At 36.2% G+C, this 20626-nt stretch overlaps 1 protein-coding gene across 6 annotated transcripts in view; it reads right to left on the reverse strand.

Annotated features, from left to right (window-relative positions):
* The window catches only part of LOC106878085 (mitogen-activated protein kinase kinase kinase 4), a 309575-nt gene that overhangs the window by 120897 nt on the left and 168052 nt on the right, over positions 1–20626 (reverse strand). For all 6 annotated transcript variants that reach the window (XM_052978397.1, XM_052978400.1, XM_052978396.1 and 3 more), the window contains one exon: positions 19721–19882. In XM_052978397.1, the coding sequence (XP_052834357.1) occupies positions 19721–19882 (162 nt within the window). The remainder of the gene's footprint in view (positions 1–19720; positions 19883–20626) is intronic.

Here is a 20626-nt window from a genome sequence, read left to right on the forward strand (position 1 = left end):
CTGTTTCTAATTGTATTAACATATATAGATATAGAAAATATCATTGAAATTAATATTTCTGAAAATATGTTAACACGTTAAGGCAATCCAAAGCTAGTGAAATTCAAATTAAACAAATGTAACTTAGTGATTTGGTAAAAGAGACTGACAGAATAAGCACCAGGCTTAAAAAATAAGTAGTGAGATCAATTTGTTCAAAACTAAACCCTTCAAAGCAATGTGCCAGCATGGCTGAAGTCCAATGACTGAGACAAGTGAAAATATAAGATAAATTGATATCATCATCATCATCGTCGTCGTTTAACATCCGCTTTCCATGCTGGCATGGGTTGGACAGTTTGACTGAGGGCTGGCATGCCAGAAGGATGCACCAGACTCCAATGTGATCTAGCAAAGTTTCTATAGCTGGATGCCCTTCCTAATGCCAACCACTCCAAGAGTGTAGTGAGTGCTTTTTACATGCCACCGGCACAAGGGCCAGTCAGGCGGTACTGGTATTGACCATGCTCAAATGGTGCTTTTTACGTGCCACCGGTACAGGAGCCAGTCAGACAGCACTGGCAACGATCACGCTCGAATGGTGTCTTTTATGTTCCACCGGCACAGGAGCCAGTCAGGTGACACTGGCAACGATCATGCTCGAATGGTGTTTTTAACATGCCACTGGTACAGGTACCAATCAGGCGGTACTGTCATCGGTCATGACAATGATTTCACTTACCTCAACAAGTCTTCGCAAGAGCAGTTTATTGCCCGATGATTGAAGGGTACTCTTAAATGGGCTAGTTATGCTACACTGGCAGAGGCCACGGTTATGGTCTCACTTGGCTTGCCAGGTCTTCTCAAGCACAGCATATCTCCAAAGGTCTCGGTCACTAGACATTGCCTCGGTAAGGCCTAATGTTCAAAGGTCGTGCTTCACCACCTCATCCCAGGTCTTCCTGGGTCTACCTCTTTCACAGGTTTCCTCTACTGCTAGGGTGTGACACTTTTTCACACAGCTGTCCTGTTTCATTTGCAACACATGACCATACCAGTGCAGTTGTCTCTCTTACACACCACATCTGATGCTTCTTAAGTACAACTTTTCTCTCAGGGCACTTACACTCTGTTGTGTATGCACACTGACATTACACATCCAGCGGAACATACTGGTTTCATTCCTTGCAAGCTTACATATGTCCTCAGTAGTCATGGCCCATGTTTCACTGCCATGTAGCATGGCTATTCCCACACATACATCATGCAGTCTACCTTTTACTCTGAGTGAGAGTCCCTTTGTTACCAGCAGAGGTAGGAGCTCTCACAGCTTTGTCCAGGCTATTCTTATTCTAGCAGCTACACTATCAGAGCATCCACCCCTGCTACTGACTTGATCACCTTGGTAACGGAGGCTATCAACTACTTGTAGTTTTCCCCCTAGAATGTGACATATATATATATATATGTATATATATATATATATATATATATATATATATATATATATATATATATATATATACATACATACATACACCCATACACACACACACACACACACACATTAATAGATTTTCTGAAAGACTCTCAAGATGCCTACATACATATAATTGTACTTTTGCATAATGCAGTAGGAATGAATTTTAGTAACTGTTAACATAATTTACTTTAAGGTATGGATGACTTAAGTTTAGCATTAACTTCCCCATTATCATAAACACCAAGTAGCTATTTAACTCGCTATGTGAACATGTGTGCACCAAACCACACATGTGCATATACTTACATCTTTGTGAACGCTTGTATGAGCATGTGTACATGTACCATGCAGCTTTCGTGAGGGTGTTTATACATCCATATCTGTTAATAGTAACTTTTAATACTTTTCTCGTATTGCATGTTCATTTCTTTTTCGCATCTGTTATTTTATTATGATCTAAATAAATAAATGAATTTGTGTGTGTGTGTGTGTGTGTGGAGGCGCAATGACCCAGTGGTTAGGGCAGCGGACTCGTGGTCGGAGGATCGTGCTTTCAATTCCCAGAGAGGGCATTGTGTATGTTTATTGAGCGAAAACACCTACAGCTCCACAAGGCTCCGGCAGGGGATTGTGGCGACCCCTGTTGTACTCTTTCACCCCAACTATCTCTCACTCTTTCTTCCTGTTTCTTAAGTAACGCTGCGATGGACTGGCGTCCCATCCAGCTGATGGGGAACACACACGCCATAGAATCCGGGAAATCAGACCCATGAGCCTGGCTAGGCTTTAAAAAGGGCGCATAAATAAATTTTTTAAAAAATATATATATTTAATTTGCTGCTTTTCTTTACATGAAATCAGAAGATACATTGTGGAACTCTTATTTTAATGAGTTATATCTATTTATCTCCAGAAGTGACACATCTGCACTATCATATACACCTGAACCAGTTTCACACTCATGAGGAATCGATGCTGGATGTGTCAAACAATTGTAGTGATTAATAAAAGTTCTCATATCTTTCATCTCCTGTCTTTCATTTATCATACACACATACACACACTCACACGCAAACACATTATATCAGTCAGTAGTTCATATATCCAAAAAAGAAGCACACTCTAAAACATTAAAGCAGTAGTATATTTAGAAGGTTGCTTGTCATGACCTGTCAGAGTGACCGTTGGTTTCACACCTATAAAGCACTTATAAGATTCAAATGGTCAGAAACACATAACCTTTCTACAACTGGAGGGAGGAAAACATCATGGTCAATTAATTTTGCAAACAAAATATTCCTGGAATGAAACCCTAACATTACAGTTTTGTGGAAGGTGAAGTTGTCCACCATACATCAGTTACAGCCTTGTCAACAACTACTACTTTTGAAATTAGTAGTGATTTCCTAGTTTGCAAATGCAGAATTTCATGTTTGCAACAAGAATTTCTGTGATGAGCATTAACTAAAAACTTTGTTTTTGGAGTTTAAAATGGGCTCCAGATCAAGTGAATTTTTCAGGACCCTTGCGCTTTTGACCAAGTAAAGCTTTCATCATTTGCTCCCTTTGAGATATGGCTGTGGTTGTTCTAGAAGCCTCCATTTAATTATGTATGGTGTACCCTCCTCTTTTAAACACCATACATAGCTGACCAGGGACATGATGTTACACTTTTCAGTTATCCTAAAAGAGGACCTTGGGTTACTCAGATGCTGCTTGAATGGGTCACTTGTGAAACTGACATATTTCCATGTCTATGCTCTTGTGCTGGTGGTGTTAGCCAGTTGTTGTTACTGCTGATGTTACTGTCACAGATGGGCCTAATGCAGGCACCGACTCTGTTGTTTCTGGTGTCACTGATATTGCTGCTGCTGTTGCTGTTGTTTTATCAGTGAATGTGTTGTTGGTGTCATCGCTGCAGTTGGTGCCAATGCTGCCACTATGGTCATCAGTGCGAGTCACCACCTCAGGTTTATATACTACACTGGGCATTCATTGTAAACCCTAGATGCGCATCATGCCTCTGCTTGTGGTTTAGAGGTGTTCCTAATATGTTTTTGACATTGAGCATACAACTGAAAGAGACTCTTAAGTTGTGTCTATTAAGCAAACACCTGTACATGTGACTGTATACTTTACTTTGTCACACAGGTAGAGCTTTTTCAAGAAACATATTGAATATCTTTTTGGTAAGGATTTTCTACTTGATGTTGGAGTCATCTTTAAGTTTCCACATTTATGGTGAGAAGGTTGTTGCATGTCACTTCTCAAGGTGTTTAAAGGTTGAAAGATGGTTGTTGCATCTGGATTTAAATCTTTCTTCCACTGATCAAATATAATGCTTAGTCAGTGTTCAACTGATACCATAGTTTGCTGATACCTGTGCTTCATAAACAATAGAAGATATATCACATGCTTATGCTAGGGGACATTCAGATTTTGCAAACAAGTCTATATATATTTTTAAATTATAATCTGTACATAAAATTTATCCAATTTTTAACATAAACTTACTAAACTTGTGTATTGAGGACAGGTTTGAGTCATTGGTTGTTTATTAATAAAAGTCTTTACATTAGAGAGTCAAGAAAAAGTTATTTAATGTGCAAGAATCTTCTACCTATATTTGTCCTAGCATTTAGGAAGAAGTGGGGAGCAAACCATATAACTTTACAAGATCAATTCTGATGACTAGATGATTGAGGAGGTGGAGGGTTATAAAAGATTTTATAAGTAAAACTGCCATCCTGTAGAGCCTTATTATAAATATGGGGAAGCCTTTTCAAATATTTCTTTAGATGAAGAAAGGCATGCAATCCTACAGCTAATGTTCAGAACTAAGTTCTTAAATACAATAGGTGGGTGGCAAGGAGTGTTTGTTAATATATTTCAGATTTTCATTAGGCTTGTGGAAGGGCATATAGGAACTGTTTTTGAAACCTAAGGAAACATCTAAAAAGTCAGTTAGGTTAGTGTCATTAAAGATGATGAACAAAACAAGATTTTAAGCTCTAAAGAACTAAAGACTGAAATCAACTGTTTTCTAAAGAAATTATAGTGTGGCCAACACAATTATGTGACATTGTCAAAGCATCATTCTGAGATATACTGATGCTATGTTTGGGGAATTTCGAATTTAGATGGTCTAATCTGTATAAATCAACCAAATTGCATATATCTGCATTATTATATGAACCCACTGTGACATGGAATAGTTTACCTGGCTTATCCATCATTAAATAACAGTGTCTTACATGTGTGCATAATGACCTTTATTTATTTATTTATTTGTTGGTTGTGTTGTTGTTGTTGTTGTGTGTGTGTGTGTGTGTGTGTGTGTGTGTGTGTGTGTGTGTGTGTGTGTTCTCTTTCTCTTTTTTAATTTAGAATAAAGTTTGACTGCCCACCTGCTAGGTAGCAAAGTTGTGAAAGAAAGCATCTTGTTTTGTTCATCATCTTTTAAATTTTAAGTTCCTACAGATTTTTATAGACCCAGATATCGTGATCATTTGTATGAATTAAAGATTTGTGTTCTCTCCTCAAGAACCCAAATTCAGCCATACATTGCTACAGATGGGTTGGTATGTATCCTGTTGCTCCTGTATCTTAGGTACTGGATTTGTAAGCTCCTTATTAATGGTCCATAGATATCCTCTTTCTCTTGTATTTTTGCAACCAAGGGGCAGCTGATTTCCACAACAGAAACATATTTTTCCTTGAGGTCCCACACAATATCTGGCTGGTTGTGTTTTAACTTTGTGGCTGTTTTAATTTTTAAATTCCACCAATATTCTTTTGACCCATCAGTCTCAGTATAGTCAACTTCATCTGAATCTTCCTTTTTGTTATCCTGTTCCAGACCATTTTGGCCACCACTGCATCATGCCTCATGGAAAGATAATATCTGGAAGATACTCTCTCACAGTTGACAATAACATGGTTGCTGTCTTCAGTCTTGATCTTGCACAACCTTCATTTGTTGTCTGTCAACATTTTCTGCGTCTTATGCTGTAGGTACTTAGTGATCTCTTGTCCTTGAATTACATGGAGGTAGCCTTCAAAGTGGGATGTCATGAAATTTTTGGTATTCCATGCCAAGCTTTTGACATGATCAATCCCTTCTATGGTTTGTGAAATGATTCATTTTTTTCTTATTTTGTTCTTCAAATAAATAGATTTTACCAATGCTCCTTGAAGAGAGATCTGTATCACCTCTAATTTTATACCTGTCCTCAAGTTCATTGGCTATCCTAATCATGTTATTGCTTTCACAGTTGCAATCTTGTGCAAGATCTCTTTCCTCTGCTGCAGATGTTCCAGTGTCACAATATGTGCTTCATATGACATCAATATAGATTTGAGACCACGGCAACAATCCTTGTGTGGTGAGTATAGCCTGTCTACATCTCCACTGATGTTGAAGTTTGTTGTAACACTGAGCAGCTTGTGAGTTTGAACATTTATCTCAATGAGTTTTTGTAGCGACCAGTTCAGAAGGCCAAATGTAGGTGTGAGGACAGGCACTGCAAAGGTGTTGTGGGCAATATGCTTGTTGTAAGCAGAGAGTTCTGATGACCATATGTTCTTTCCATTCTTGTGGTATACAATGTGATGTATGCATGTTCTCTATTTTTAATTATTTAAATTCTTCCTCTGATGGCCTTCGTAGGATTTTCGAGCGAGATCATTGCCAGTGCCCCTGGACTGGCTCTTGTGTGGGTGGCACATAAAATACACCATTTTGAGCGTGGCCGTTGCCAGTACCACCTGACTGGCCTTTGTGCGGGTGACACGTAAAAGCACCTACTACACTCTCTGAGTGGTTGGTGTTAGGAAGGGCATCCAGCTGTAGAAACTCTGCCAAATCAGATTTGGAGCCTGGTGTTGCCATCCGGTTTCACCAGTCCTCAGTCAAATCGTCCAACCCATGCTAGCATGGAAAGCGGACGTTAAACGATGATGATGAGGAGGAGGAGGAGGAGGAATAAGCTGGTTTCGAAAAAAGATACAAAATCCCACCATTGGAATGTAGATAATGAAAACAATGTCACATTTTAAACCTGAGAAAAGTCTTCTATATTTTTACTATTCCACTTATAGATTGCATTTGTAATGTGTGAGTAAGCTGGTTGTTTTTTTTTCTTCTGAAAATCCAAGTTTATCCAAACTGTCAGTTAAGCATTTACACATAAAACCAAGTGCAACAATTATTATTGGTATAAATGTAAATTTCTGATCTAGTTATGGAAGCTGGGTGTTTCAAAGCACTTGTCCATGGTTATCTCTTTTCTCATTGGTTTTTCAAAGAGGTATTTACTTAAGCAGGACCAGAGAACTCTATCACAGGACATATTTTTTCTTGTCTGCTCCAAACAACAATATCAGGCTTGTTATGCTTACACTTGACAGATATTTTGATAGGAATGTTCTACCAGTATTCTTTGTGTTGATGTTTGTGTATATATTCAAAAACAGGGGGACTGTCTATATTTATTCCACGACAGTCTTTTTTCAAGATGGCATTGTATACTGCCTTTGTGACAATGCTGCGTTGCATAGGGAGGTAGCACCTTGGTTACATTTTTGGACAGCTGCTAATCACATGTGATGTCTTTCACAGAAATATGACATAATTTCAAGCATGTTAGTCAGGCTGTTTTGAGGTTGTATGGGAGGTCATCAGGAATAGGAGTCCCTGAAAAGTTTGCTGCTGATATATAGGATACTATTCTCTTTCCTTTTCAGCACTATGTTATTGTATTTATTTTTAACTGCTGGTGTTTAGCAAGTGCTGTCTGAAAGAGATTGTGTGACACTCGAAGGCACTGATCTCCTTTATCTCTTCTTAGGTAGAGCCTGTTGACATCTGTGTTATTGTGGAAATTTGCAGTTGAAGTCAGTATCTTATGGGTTTTAATATCTATTGAGTGAATTTCTTCTACAGTCCAGTCAAGTATCCCAAGTGTTGGAATCAACAGTGGTACTGCAAATGCATCATGGGATATTGTCTTATTGTAAGAGGAGAGTTCTAACTTCCATTTTTTTTCTAAGTCTGGCATAATATTCTCAAGTCATTCTATCTTTATTTACAATACTTTTGTATGATATTTTTCCATCAATGCCTAGGTACTTGTAGCATTTTTTGTTCAGGACAGGAGAAATAGTGAGACAATTGATGCAGAGGATTTGGGTCCAGAGTACTAATTTTCTCCATTCAACAATCAAATATGAACATTTCCTTTGGCCAAATTCCAATCCTATGTCAGCTGAAAATGTTATTATTGTGTCGGCAAGAAAGTAATTTTGGTTTTTTAGTGTGAAATAAAAGTCATTTTTTTTCATACAAGAAATGAACTTTAAACAATTCTATATTTTCCAATTTGTTCAATGATCTTTTGCCATCTTTCTGGCAACTTCATGATTTCATGCTCATAGAATTTCTGGTCCTTATCAGCCAAAAACTGAAGCAAGTGCAATTTCAGGTCATCATCATTATTGAAAGCTTTATCATTCAAAGAATTTTGCAAACTTTGAAATAAATGGTAATCTGATGGTGCAAGGTCAGGGCTATATGGTGGATATGACATTACTTCCCAACCAAGCTGCAATAATTTTTTTCAAGTTAGCAAAGACGTGTGTAGTCTAACATTGTCATAGTGGAACAAGATTCCTTTACAATTTGCCAATTCTGGCTGTTTTCCTTTGATTACTTCCTCTAGTTTCATTAGTTGTTGACAGTAAACATCTGAATTGATCATCTGGTTCCTTGGAAGCAGCTCAAAATACACAGAACCTTTGTAATCCCACTAAATTGACAGCATGACCTTTTTTGATGCAAGTCAGCTTTCAATATGGTTTGTGCTGCTTCATTACACTTGGACCATGATTGTTTCCAATTGATGTTATTGTAGACAATCCATTATTCATCACCAGTGATGATTCATTAAATGCTTTTTGGCACTGTTAACATTTTTACCATGTGTGTATGTGCCAGTGCATGTATTCATATGTATCATCATCATCATCATCACCATGCTGGCATGGGTTGGACAGTCTGACCAGAGCTGGCAAGCTGCACCAGACTCCAGTCTGATTTGGCATGATTTCTACAGCTGGATGCCCTTTCTAACACCAACCACTTTACAGAGTGTGCTGAGTGCTTTTATGTGGAACTGCATGGGCACTTTTACATGGTGCCACACAGACACTTTTATGTGGCACTGTACAGATGCATGAGCACTTTTACATGGCACCACACAGGCACTTTTACATGGCATCAGCACGAGTGCTTTTCATTACCAGAAGGACCAGTCTTAAACACTTCTGCTGTGAAGTACAGGGAAGTACATGTGTATGTGTGTGTGTGTGTGTATATGTGTATACCCAATAATTCCAGCTGCATTTTGGCTCTATTAACATTTTTACTAGACTTTGCAAAGAAAAGCAGAGACAGCTCAAGGAACGTCAGCAAAATCCTAGATGAGCTCATCTTCGTCGGAGTCCTCTTTGCTGCTCTTAGTGTAATCGGACATGTGCCTCCAGAATTGGCCTTTTCAACCATGAGAGGGCCTGCCAACACCATCAAGACAACCCCTAAGGATCAAAGATGATTTCATCATCTGTCAAGATGGACTGCCTTAAGCAGTAAGTAAACAACACTAATTTCAAGAAACCAGCTAACCAACCACCAAATCACTTATCAATCTGGTGGGCACATGAGTCAGGTAGACTACATTCTCACCCAAAACAGGGATAGGCAGGTGCTTGTAAATGTGAAGTCCTATCCTAGTGAGGAATGCATAACTTGTCATAGATTAATGTCTTCAGATTTATGGTTAGATGGACTAAGTTTGAAAAAGAAGGTATGGAAGTTTAAGGACCCATTGAATAGTCAGAGATTTAAAAATATTTTAATTAAATCACGTGATGAGAAGTGGGACGAGATAGTGACATGTAACATAGATGACCACTGAAACTTCTTACTGTACAACCTACTGAAGGCTATAGACCAAATCCATGGCTGGGCAGTATTTCAACCAAACCAAGGATGAAACGGTGGTAGAACAATGTGGTAGACAGGGCCATAAAATCAAAAAGATGGGCTTAGAAAGACACAGAAAATGGAGGCAGCAAAGAGCTATATCAGATAGCAAGAAGGGAATCTCGGCAAAAAGTTTATTTAGCAAAGGCTGAAGCAGGAAAAAAGAGGTTTTCCAATGTCTTACAGTGTGAGGATCAGAGACATGAGGTGTTTTGGATTGCTAGCCAAAATGTTATGGGTGAGATGTGTGTAGATGGATAATGGCATGCTGAAAAGAAAGAGACGGGGAAATTCTAAAATGAAAGATTATTAAATGTAGAGAATACATGAGAGAGATGGAGTCTTCCCAATATAAATCCAGCAGAGGGACCAGTTATCCTATCAGAAGCAGTATGATAAATAAGACAATTATAGATATGAAGACAAGAGTTACTGCTGAGATGCTTAAAATATTTGTTACAGTAAGATATAGTCCAGCCATCCATATAGTTAACCAGGTTATTCAGGAAGGTGCCATGCCCAATGACTGGTGTAGCAGTATTAGAGTCAGCTGTTATAAGAGTAAAGGAGATCCCTTAGATAGAAGTAACTGCAGAGATATCAAATTGTTGGACCAAGTCTGAAGAAAGCCTTTCACAGAGGCCCTCACTCTAGGGTAGAGAAATGGTTTACAACAGCCATTCAAACCATGTACAGGAGTACTGTCAGTAAGGTAAGAGTAAGCCACGAGTACAGTGACAAATTTAGTGTACAAATAGGCATTCACAGGGCTCAATATTTGGTCTTCTCCTTTTCATCATTGTTCTCCAGGCCATAGAAAATTTAAGACCAGCTACTTCATGGGAACTATAATATGCTGATTATCCCATTCCCATAACAGAATCTGTAACAGAATTAGAAAAGAAATTCCAAGTATGGAAGCAAACTGTAGAACCTTTGCCTTAAAGTTAACTTAGCAAAGACCACAGTGCTAGTAATGAGGAAAACAGACAAGACTCTACTCACTTCAGGTAAATGTAGGTGTGGGCAAAAATTACATATGGTGTACCCAGTGAAGGCTATGAACACACAAGAGGTACAGTGGAATCAGAGAAAGATTAATGAAGAAAGTATTTGTATATGGAAGATGCACAGGTGGCATAAAAACTAAGGATACATGGGAAATTGGTTTTTCTGAAATGCACTAGAGGCTCTGTGGAGGGAGTAGATAGTTTCTGTTACTTAGGCAACCTAATTAGCAGAAGCAGAGGATGTTCTGAAAATATAATTGCTAGTAAAAGGATAGGATTGAGAAAGTTCAGATAACTATTACCTCTGCTGGAAACAAAAAGTCTCTCTCTCTCTCTCTCTCTCTCTCTGAGTGAAAGGTAGATTGTATGATGTTTGTATATGAACAGCAATGCTATATGGTAGTGAGATGTGGGCTCTGAATGTAGAGGACATGCAAAGACAAGAGAGGAATAAAGGTAGTATAATCCATTGGATATGCACTGTCAGTGTGAATGGGTGACGTCAAAACGGTAGAGGAGTAGGGGCCGAAACCAGACGTGGTTCCTCCTGATGATGTCTTCAGCTAACTGGATCCGAATCCACCAAGGGAAGGTATGTCGGAAGAAAGTAATTCAACAACGCGGGTTGATAAACCGTAAGACGTGTGGCCAGAACCTCCTGGAAAATAACCATAGCGAGGGACATTCCACAGTTGAATTAGAACAGTCACAAACAGTGAAAGAAGACATGCACCCAACACCAGAGCTGAAGACACCTCCGAAAAGGGGTGGCCCCGCCACGTCAAAACCGGACGTGGTTCCTCCTGATGATGTCTTCAGCTAACTGGATCCTATAAAGGAGCTGTTGTGGTAGCAGACCACGAAACATGGTTGAAATTCCTCCTTGAGAGAAATGTTAGGCATAAGAGAAATCAGATGGAGTATGCAAGAAAACAACTACACTGGCTTGGTCATGTGATGTATATGGATAAGGACAAATGTCAGTCACATAAAGTGAATGTAAGTTGTGAAATAAGAAGACTCAAGGAGATATGGGATGAAGTGGTGAAGGTTGATCTCAAGATGTTAAGCCTCAAGGATCAAGATATTGGTGATTAGCTTCTGCCTGAGAAGACCCATCCAGCACAGCAAAAATGATATCCTGAAACAACTTGGTATGCTTGTATATGTGGGACCCTGCACACCCTCTTCTCTATCCATCATGTCAAGAATCTTCCCCAATTCTCATTGCCTAGCTCCCCTATGTATGGTACTACTTGGCTGCTATAATCTCCTGAGAGCAGAATCAGCACATACAACATTTTCTCCCATCTGATGATGCCTCTCCCTCTTCCTAACCTCCCTGAAATCACTTCTATTTCTCATTTATCATCCCTGCCTATAATATTTCAATGAATCACCTTTATGTAGCTCCAGCTACTGCTCTCTCTCTCTCCTCTACAATAATTCAGTTTTAACATCTCTTGGCTATTGCTCTCAATGCCTTCTCATATCTACCATCATGCCCTACTCACCATAGCCTCTTATGTACTTCTATATTACTCTCTATTCTCCTATGCTTTGCCCATCATTTCACTACTTTCCGATTCCTGAGCCACTCCTGTATCTCTCATCCTACCCCCTCTCCGTATTAGTATTTCCCTACATCTGCACCTTCAACCTTATTCATTACTCATGACATTCACTGCTACCCCCATATTTAACCATTTTTTACTCCCTCACTCACACTCTTATGAAAGTATCCACTCTCTTCTCTCCTCCCATGACTCATTGTCCATATTCTTTCTTATGCACATCTTCTTGTACCTTGAGAGCTTGCTCTGGCACTCCATCACCACCTTCCCTTGTCTCTTTTCAACAACTCCCATCCATCACTATACATAATGTGGGGTGGCCATGTATCTTTTCTATAGTAACACACCTATGCTTGTCCTTCTATTATATTTTAGCCTTTTGATATCTGACAAAAGCCACAAATACTCCCTACTTAGTAATGGGAGCTTTTTCCTTTTCCCTGTTCTTTTCTGTCTTGCAACTTACTCAGCAAACTCAATAGTGCTGGTAGCACAAAGAGAAAAAGCACTCAGTACACTCTGTAAAGTGGTTGGCATTGGGAAGGGCATCCAGCTGTAGAACCATGCCAAAGCTGACAATGGAGCATGATGTGATGGGTAGTGATATCATGCTAATTCACACAGATACATGGAGGAAAATAGGAAAACCTAGATTAAAGGAAACTTCAAAAATTGCATGAGATGTTTCAGGAAAAAAATTGCATGTTATGGGCAAAATAATAAATGATGTTACATTTTGTGGAAAAACTTTGAAGGCCAAAGTTTTTGTGCTGAAAAATACAAACAGACGGGATGGAATTATTTAACTTATGGGACCTCCACATAAATATTTTTTGTGAAAATGTGAATGGTTCTTCCACCAGTACAAATAAGATGTCAGAGGATTTAAAAAAAGAATTTTAAAACATTTTCCCTGAAGTTTTTTTCTGATGAATTGGGTCTTTGCACCAAAACAGAGGTGAAGTTTCAAGTGAAAGAAAATGCTATACCAGCATTTAAACCAAAACGAATTGTATCTTTCACAGCACTGAAACAAGTCAATGAAGAAATTGGATAGACTTGAAAAGCTTGGCATTATTGAAAAAATTGATTGCACAAAATGGGCATACCCAACAGTTTATGTCAAGAAAAAGTAATAAAATCCAAGCATGTGCTAATTTTTCAACAGGTTTAAACAAATGCTTGATGCCATATAATTACCTGTTACCAAGTCTGGAGGAAATTTTCGTGAAGTTGAATGGAGGAAAATTTTTTTCAAAGTTGGACCTATCTGAAGCAAACTTGTAGGTAAAAGTTGCTGAGGAATGTTCAAAGTTATTAACAATAAATATCCATACAAGCTTGTATAAATTTAATCAACTTCCTTATGGTATAAAGGTAACACCTGGCATTTTGTAACAAGTTATGAACACTATGCTTGCAGGTTTGGATTTCGCTATAACTTATCTTGACAACAAACCCATAAAAAGTGAATCTCGGGATCAGCATGATGAACATGTTAAAAAAAGGTCTTCAAAAAAATAAAAGATTATGGGTTTAGGCTCAGCGACAAAAAGTGTGAATTTTTTTATGCCAAGAATAAAATGTCTAGGGCAGATCATCGATGAAAATGGACACAGACGAGACTCATCTAGGGTAAGTACAATAAAAAATATGCCTCCTCTGACGAACATTACAATGTTACAAGCATTTTTGGGGCTCACAAATTACTACATACCGAATATGCATGATTTAAGAGCACTCCTGAATAACTTGTTAAAAAAAGACGTGAAGTGGAACTGGATGGACAAATGCCAAAAAGCATATGAAGAAATTAAAAATGTCTTAATGTTGGAATTGTCATTATCACATTTTAAGCTGAATTTATAAATAGTAGTGGCATCAGATGCTAGTGAAAGTGGTATTGGAGCTGTGATTTTATACAAATATGAAGGTGGTAGTGTGAAAGCAGTAGCTCATGCTTCCCGTTCATTACTGCCGGCTGAGAAAAGTTACAGCCAAATAGAAAAAGGAGCATTAGCCATCATATTTGAGTAAAAAAATTCTATAAATTTATACATGGAAGAAGGTTCCATTTGCAGACAGACCACCATTCATCATTGGCGATCTATGGATCAAAAAAGGTTATCCCCACAGATACAGCCAACAGATTGCAACGCTGGGGAACGATCCTACTAAATTATGACTTCAAAATGGAGTATTTGCCATCTAAAAAAAAATGGGACATGCAAATGGTTTGTCAAGGTTAATACCAAAACACAGCAAGGCACAGTGATAGTGGTGTTAAGAGCCAAAAATTAAAAAAAATATATATTGTGGAACTTTGTGCATGAATTTCCTGTGATATTGGAGGAAATAAAAATTAAGGCGGAGACAGATGAGTTTATCATAAAAATGAAAAAATTAGTGAGATCAGAAGAAACAATTTTAAAAATACATATGGCTGGATGTAACACAGTTTCAAATTTGCATTCAATATGTGATAATGTGCTTATGTATGCACAGAGGGTCAATCAAATGTTAAAGGAATTCCACACTGGACATCCAGGAATTTCTGGGATAAAGTCGCTTATGAGGAGTTATGTTTACTGGCTGAAAATGGATCTAGATATTGAGAAGTTGGTAAAATCCTGCAGAGGTTGTGCTCTTGCAGCAAAATCACCACCTATAAAATTTCAACCTTGGCCCAAGACCAATATTCCATTGACCAGGCTACACATAGACTTCACAGGACCATTAAACTGATCATATTATCTAATAGTGGTAGATAGCTTTACAAAATGGCCAGAAATGTGTAAATGTAGAAACCCAACCTCCAGAGTAACAGTGTTAGGTATGGTGTCCTGGATACCATAGTCTCTGATAATGGTACACAATTTACGGCAAATGAATTTAAGAATTTTTGCAAGATGTATTCACTTGAACATATCACTACTCTTCCGTATCATCCAAGATTGAACAGACAAGCTGAACACTTTGTGGACATGTTCAAAAGGGCACTAAAGGAATCCAGAAATGCATTAGTGGATGATGTAGCATTGACACAATTCCTAAGAGTTTACCATGTAATGCCAAACACTAATACCTTTTAAGTTAAGTTGAACTGATGTTCGCAAGAAAAGTTAAGTCAGTTTTTAACAAGTTATTGATGGGAAGAAAAATAAAAACTAGGGAAAACATTCAAAATACGACCAAGTATTTTAAAACTGGTTATAAGATGTTTTTCAGAGCGTACAGAAATGGAAAAGAAGGTTGGGAAGACAGCAAAATAATAAAACATGTTGGTAAAATGATGTACATGGTAAAAGGTTCAAAATGGGAACATAAAAGACACATAAATCAGCTGAAAAAGTTTGCTGAAGAAGAAGGGGTTACGAGGAAAGAACTACTCATGGAAGCTATCTACAATATTTTTGATGTGCCGTCTATACAAGAAATCGTCGAATCAAGGCATAACAGTACAAGAAAAAGAAAACAGATGGAATTGTTGGAGGTAGTTCCAAAACAAAAAAAAATATTGAGTTTCAAATGGAAGTAAATCTCAAAAAGGAAGACGTGGTGTAGAAAAAAAAAATTCACTTCCAACAGAAGTCAATCACAAAAGGTGAGATGCATTAACACACCTGTGTGGTTAAAAGATGGACTTGTCAGATTGTTATATTGTTGATGACGCCAGAGGGCATTTTTGGAGTAAAAGAAAAATAAAAAGTACGTCTTGTGAAGACATTGACATTTACCTCCACTTCATTAAATTATATATCCAAACGTTTTAAGGATATAAAACCCCAATACTAATTTTGCCATGCTTTTGTACATTTTGTACATTAATTTACATTTTCTTTTCAATCCATGTCCCACTTACTTCACAGATAATACTTTAGCCTTTTGCCTTAGCAGAAAAGCAATTTCCCTGAATGCCCAACATAAGAAAGTGTCACACATTTAATAAATGTTTTCAATGAGAAATATCTGTTTTCAATCGATGTTTTCAATGAAATATGTTTGTGACCTTACGAAAAATTATAAATTAATATGTAAGATTTTTTAAATATAAAGTTACAACACAATATCCAGCAAAGTATTAATTTAACGTTGATACAAAAAGATAAACTCCAAGCCTCTGATGAATTAAAATAATCTATGTAATGGTTATAACATGTTTGTAGTTGGTTGGTCCATCCATTCACCATAAAGAGAGAAAGGGAGAGAAATCATGGGTTGGAAGAGGAACAAAGTTGGAGGTAGATATTTAATACAATTCTTCATTACAATAATAAACTTTTCTCCCTTGAGGTAAATGCCTATAATAAGTAAACTATATTTAATCAAACATTTTATTCTTTTTCAAAAACATTATTTCAGTACCTACAAATTACTGTAGTATTAGAAATAAATATTTTAAGTAGCGTATTTTATCAAATGACAGTCAATTGGTGATGATGTTGGCTGTTTCTGAGTTGAAGTGGTGAACAGTAGAGAAAGAATAAGAGTTGAAATAAGAATAAGTACTGTCAATGAGATTGTCAGCAAAACCCTAGATCAGGCTTGGATAACAAAAGGACCCAGATTATAAATATACATAATTTAAATAGAAAATATTTACATTATACCACAGTTAACTGGTGAAAAAGCAAAACACATATGTTGAGTATGTGCAGTTTATAATGTTTACTTATATATTTTGAATAATAACTACTCCTACTTCTCATCCTCTTGAAAGAATAAATGATTCTTTATTTTTTAAAATTATCTTTTAATTACAACATCTTCCAACCAAAAGCTTGATTAATTGTTTTCTGGGTCCCCACATAGTGCATTCCATAGTATTTCTAGAAAAAGATTGTTTTGAAAGTAATGTGGCTTCTTTACAGTTTTCCCTTCTAAAGAATTGATATGCTGAAGAATGTGACAAGATAGTTAAATTAGTTTTAAAATTGGATAACAAATCATTTAGACTGTTTTGTAACGTAACAAATAGGTGATGAACAGCTAGTGGAGTGACATATGTAGGAGAAATATTGGGATCATAAGCTACCTGAGAATCTAATATATTTAATATAACAATAATTGCAACTTTAATAAAAGGAAACCTTTTTCAAATTTGAAAACCAAGTTCTCCTTTGAATTTCAACCAGTTTTAGTTTTTCTAACACTTTCAAAAAGTTTGCTTATTAGATGTACTGTCATCTTCTCTCTAAAGTAAACATCATCAATGTTTTTTAATTTCTTTCATCGTTTGGATTAATTTCTAGTAATTCAATTTTCTTCAGTAATTTATCTTTAATAAAGAAATTCAAAAGATTCTTGTATTCTGATAATGTCATTGAATATAGACAATGTGATTTGTTTAGTACATACTGAAGGAAAAGTAGTATGCTCTTGATTCAGGGATTGCTTAATGCCTAATGGCACCATTGAATATGTTTACTTCAAATTCACTTTGGAAATAAAGAAGTAAAGCATCAAATTGTTCAAGTATCACTGTAATAAATTTTTCTTAAGATAGGCATTTTGCTGCAACAATTTCTTGAATAAGTGTACCATTGTTGCTTGCTACTGTACAGAAAAGTAAGATTTTAACTCTTTTATGAAAGCCTCCAAATATGAAGGCAATATGCTATAGCATGGCTACCAGATAGACAGAGATACCTGATGATAAAAACCAAAAGCACATTATCTGTCAGTAATTTCTGGAACTTTTGATGCCCACCATAGAACAATTATTGTTTGCAAATCCAATATTTTCTAGAGGAATATTTCTTTCATGTAAGGTAGATTTGAGAGCATTGTAAAGACCAAGAGCTGCTCCATTTTCAACAACCACAGTATCTAGCAATGCATCTGCAACATCATGCTTATTGAAATTAAAGTAGCTCACAGCTTCAGCCAAAGTTTGAGTAACTGAAATACCAGTACTTTCATAAATTATAACAGAAAACTTTTGTATCAGACAGATACTTGTTATTACTAATTTTTGAAGAAAGGTTACTCCATTTTGAATAACATATGAAAGTTTGTTTTTTCAGTAATAATTTTTTAGCAATCTGACTGTCCAGATATTCACCCTTTCATGCCATCAGATGACCAATGCTTGCAAAGGGAGTGTTATGTTCAGCAAAATAGTTAGTGATAAGCAGTTCCCTTTTGGCTGTTTATTCAATCTCTACTGACTTCTTTTACACACTTTATTTTGAAATATCAACACTACATTTAGCTACATCAAATCATTTATTTTGACATAAATTTTGTTGTTTCATTTGCATGAATTCATTTGCATTTCTAAGCATAATGTTACAGCAGTTAGAGTAGCTAGATTCTTTATAATACTTAATCCTTAAATTCAGGATTCTGTCGTCATTCTTCCTTGAATGACTGTGCAGACCATTCCTTCTTTTAGTGGGAGTTTTCATTTCATTTCTCATTATAAAAGATACAAATATTACAATACAAATATAACAAGGTTTTGAAGATTGGAAAATTATAACAGCTCATACATGAAAAATACCAATATACAAAACCAAGGTTAGTAGGTGCAAAAAACCGTTTGAAGTATATTTACATACACATAAATATGTTTGTGTACACACAACTTAATCTGTGCTATAAAATTATGGCCTATGGAATACATATTTTGTTAAGTACTTTTTACTGTATTTTAAACACTCACACTTCAAAAAGAGTTAACATGAATTAATGCACTTCAAAGTGACATTGGAACATAAAGATTTTCAACCAATCAGATCACTATTGCATTTATCAATAGATATTTAATATTGTATTTACTAAAATACAGAGAACTAAAGACAGAGTGACATCAGAAATTTTGCCATATAGCCCTACTATTTATGTTCTCCATATTCTTCCCTGCTTTAATCTAGTTATCATATTCACTCTCCTTTCTGTTCTCTCCTCTCACATGTTTAATTTACCTCTCTTTTGTACTCTACTTCTCCCTTCATCTGTCTTTATCTATCACTTCCCATTATTATACTTCATCTGTCTCCCTTCCACTCCCAATCTAGCATTTTATGTTGAAAAGTTACAAAATATACAAACACAACAAATTACCATCCTGAATATATGAGCTATTTACAAATAGCTGTCTGGCTGAATAATCCGTTATATGCAACAGAAGTAGTATTAGATTAACATAGCCATCTGTGTATCATACTTAATGTAAATACATTGAAAAAAGCAAATTTGCCTTGGTATTTATCTGAAGATAATACAACAGTTTTATTCAGCTGGGTGGCTATTTACAGCACCAGTGATTGTTCGTTCATTGTTTTCCTATATCAGTGTATTAACATGCAGTTGGTTGTAAGTATATGGTACTGAATGTCCAACAAAGCAAAAACGTACATCTAGCATTCTCACCAGCTGCTACTAGAATGATTTTCATCTGCCTTTGATATAGAATTTCATGTCCATAAGAGATATCACCCTGGACAAATACTTCAGTAAATTTGTTTTTCACAATATATTTACATTAAGTATGATACACAGATGGCTATATTAATCTAATATATCTTCTGGTGCATATAATACATATATGCATGCATACATACATATATACATGAATGCATGTATATTCACACACCTCTAATTATTGTACAAAATGATAAATTTTTACCTCAAATCCAAAATTATAGCCTTTAATAATTGTTACACAATAAAGGCCAAGTAAATGATTTCTTTCTTTGGTATCCATTTTATTAATCTCAACAAAATACAGCTTCTCTTTCAGTTGCAATAGAGTCGAGGATATGTTCTGTCTTAGGTGCATAGCTGTAGCCTGAAATCAATACAAAATACAAGATTTCAGCTAAAAAAGAAATGTTAAAACCTTTAACTGTGAATTGTGAGGAGAATCTTAGGAAATTAATTTTATTAATTATGAAGAGTCTCAAAAACATTTTGATGATGGAGTGTATTAGATCAGATGATTATTTTTGATAATGATGTTTACAATAAATCTTTATTTTTTCATAACTGGCATACATGCATGCATACATACAAATACACACACACACACACACACACACACACATTTATTTTATATGTGGGTATGTATGTGGGTGTGTAATACAGAAAAATAAAGATAATTTGGTTGTATGTATCTATATATGCGTGCATGTATACAGCTTTATCAAATAAGTGATGACAAAAAAATTTATCTGATTGTGGTCGAGAAAGGCAAGGGAAATAGGGGAGATAACCCTACAATTATAGTTAAAATTATTTAAATATATCATGTACTAGCAGTATAGCCCAGCTTTGCTCGGGATTAAGTTAAGTTTATTAAGCTAATCAAGCTCTTTATTTCAAACCAAACTAAGTAACATCGACATCAAATTTGAGTGAAATCCGTTGAAATTGATAAACTTTTGGCTGAAAATGAGTTGCAGACAATTTGATTGGGAAATCCCAAAAGGAATCGGTTTATCGATTTTATTTTTTTCCCATTTTTGGAGAACTTAAAGCATTCAAAGATCCCATGAGTCCTAATTAATGCTGGCATCAAGTTTGAACAAAATAC

Source organism: Octopus bimaculoides, chromosome 2 (assembly GCF_001194135.2).
Source record: "Octopus bimaculoides isolate UCB-OBI-ISO-001 chromosome 2, ASM119413v2, whole genome shotgun sequence".
Taxonomy (NCBI): domain Eukaryota; kingdom Metazoa; phylum Mollusca; class Cephalopoda; order Octopoda; family Octopodidae; genus Octopus; species Octopus bimaculoides.